This window comes from Octodon degus, unplaced genomic scaffold (assembly GCF_000260255.1).
Source record: "Octodon degus isolate 3935 unplaced genomic scaffold, OctDeg1.0 scaffold00199, whole genome shotgun sequence".
Taxonomy (NCBI): domain Eukaryota; kingdom Metazoa; phylum Chordata; class Mammalia; order Rodentia; family Octodontidae; genus Octodon; species Octodon degus.
Window position 1 is genome coordinate 1,618,013 of NW_004524775.1, and position 2,152 is coordinate 1,620,164.

Genomic DNA, 2,152 nt, shown 5'->3' on the forward strand with positions numbered 1-2,152 from the left:
TTCTGTGGTGTATGTGTGTCTTTAAGTCATACTAATAATCAGGGAAAATGTTTCTCATTTTTCTTTGGAGTGAGGACTCACTAGAGTTTTGCTGTGAGTCGCTATGCTTTGGGGCAATAGCTGACAGCCACCTCTTGGATCAGTGGCCCAGGGATGTCCGTGGTGCTGCTCATCACAGTGTTTAGCTTTCTAGCAAAACTTTGGCATTCAATTTCTTAGGTAGTGTTTGTATTTTCTCTCACATTTTTGCCATAAAATAATAACTGTTATAGAGCGTCTTTGTAGTCACCTGCAACTTGCAGTGGATAAATGTTCTAGTTTCCTAGAAGTTAATAAATACGCATAAGAATCTTTTATCCTCTGAGGACTTTGCACATGAGTCAAGCCCATTTACACCATACGTAAATCCCAGGAAACCCCCTCCCCGTGTTCTGAGCAAGCTTTCAGATGTGGCGCATGCGTCAGGAGGGCCTCGCGCTGTGCTCTCCTGCTGTCTGGCGCAGAGCATTGACATACCTGTTGTCTGTCTCCACAGTCAAACCAACCGTAATCGATGTCGACATTTACGTCAACAGCATTGGTCCCGTGTCATCGATCAACATGGTAAGAAGCTGCTTTGTTTTCTACTCTGCTGGCTGTTGCGCTCCCTGCTCACGGTCTTGCTGTGGGTTTCAGCTTGAGGCTCAGCCTGCGGTTTGAAGCCCACCGTTCGCTCCTTACCCCTGAGCTCTTGCTGGCACTCTCAGCAGTAGTGAAGCGGTGTTAGAAATGCAGAGGTAGAGTTTGCGGCGGCGCTGGGAGAGATGCCTGTGCTGTTGAGAGCCGCCTGACCCCGCCTTCTCCTCACCGGTGTTTTCAGCATTTAGATTTTCAGACGGGATTACGCGCAGTGGCAGTCTTTGACTTTCCCTGCCTTGTTACTGGGAATGAGAGTCAGTGGCAGTTTGTTACATTTAGTTGCTGTTTTTCAAAATCCAAGAAATCTGCTTTCTTAGGGAAGGATTCAAGGTATCCCCGCTTCTACTCTTGTTTTCTGTTTGAGCTTTAAGGATAACTGCACTGGAACATCTAATTTCAGGAGAAATATAGGATCCATGATGTGCTTTTCATGGCTTAAAAGAGTTTAAGCACAAGAGCTGCTCCAGTGGGGAAGACCTTGCTCCCGCGGCAGGTGCTTTGCTCCCAAGCTGGGCTGGCGTCTTGGGATGCTGCAGAACAGGAGCCTCTGGGCCCATGCTGCAGGCCCTGCGGCGTCTCTCCACGCGGAGTACTGGATTGTCGGGATTCCCCAGCAAGGGGGTCATGAGTGCTGCTCCTACACCAGAGCCTTCCCTGCCCTCACTGTGCACTTCACGTGGGAACTTGGGAGGTGTGAGAACAAGTGGGGAATTGCCAGAAAACCTAACTAGTGTGCACTCTTTTCAATGTTGTGTGGATGGAAATATCCTCTCCGAAATTACCAGCAAAATCTGTTCTTTTCACTGCCAGCTTTAAAAATGTTCTTTTCTTCTCTTTTGATATGAGACTTCCAAGGAACTGCAAAAGATGTTTAGGGGATGAGTCCCTTAAAAACAATTGTCTCAAGGGTGGGGTGTCTTACCACTGGTAGAGCGCATACTTGGCATGTGCAAGTCTGTAGTTTGAGTGGCCGCAAAGGCAGCAGCAACAGGGCACCCACAGTCTTCACGCCATTCACACTCCAGGATACCACGGTAAAACAAATACAAGAGAGTAACTGGATACAACCTGTAGGCAGCAGATGGCTTGTGTAAGAGTCAGTCTTTTTCCTTTACAAGTAATTATTCAGTTGAATGCACAGAACGTAACTGTTTCTTAATGCATTTGGTTGTTTATTTTGGAGTTTCATTTAGGTACATCTGTTCTATAATGTTTTCTGAAGCACTTTTATGTCTGACACTAAGAGAAACATATCTGTGTAGATACATAGTTGCAGGATTATTTGAGCAAATGCTTCTTGCATTTGTACATCTAGGGCTTTTCTTGGACTCCTGAAGCATTCAGATCTTCTCTGTGATCAGCAGGAAGCTTAGCTGCTCTGCCGCCTGCTCACTGGATGCTGGGAAATTCTAGCGGAGGCCACGGGAGGCAGTGGGGTGCTGAGGAAGAGGCGGCCATCCCCGGTGATGCGGAC

At 47.3% G+C, this 2,152-nt stretch overlaps 1 protein-coding gene across 1 annotated transcript in view; it reads left to right on the forward strand.

Annotated features, from left to right (window-relative positions):
* Window positions 1–2,152, forward strand: part of Gabrg3 (gamma-aminobutyric acid type A receptor gamma3 subunit) — a 646,975-nt gene that overhangs the window by 80,309 nt on the left and 564,514 nt on the right. The window contains exon 3 of the mRNA XM_012517635.2: window positions 536–603. Within this exon, the coding sequence (XP_012373089.1) occupies window positions 536–603 (68 nt within the window). The remainder of the gene's footprint in view (window positions 1–535; window positions 604–2,152) is intronic.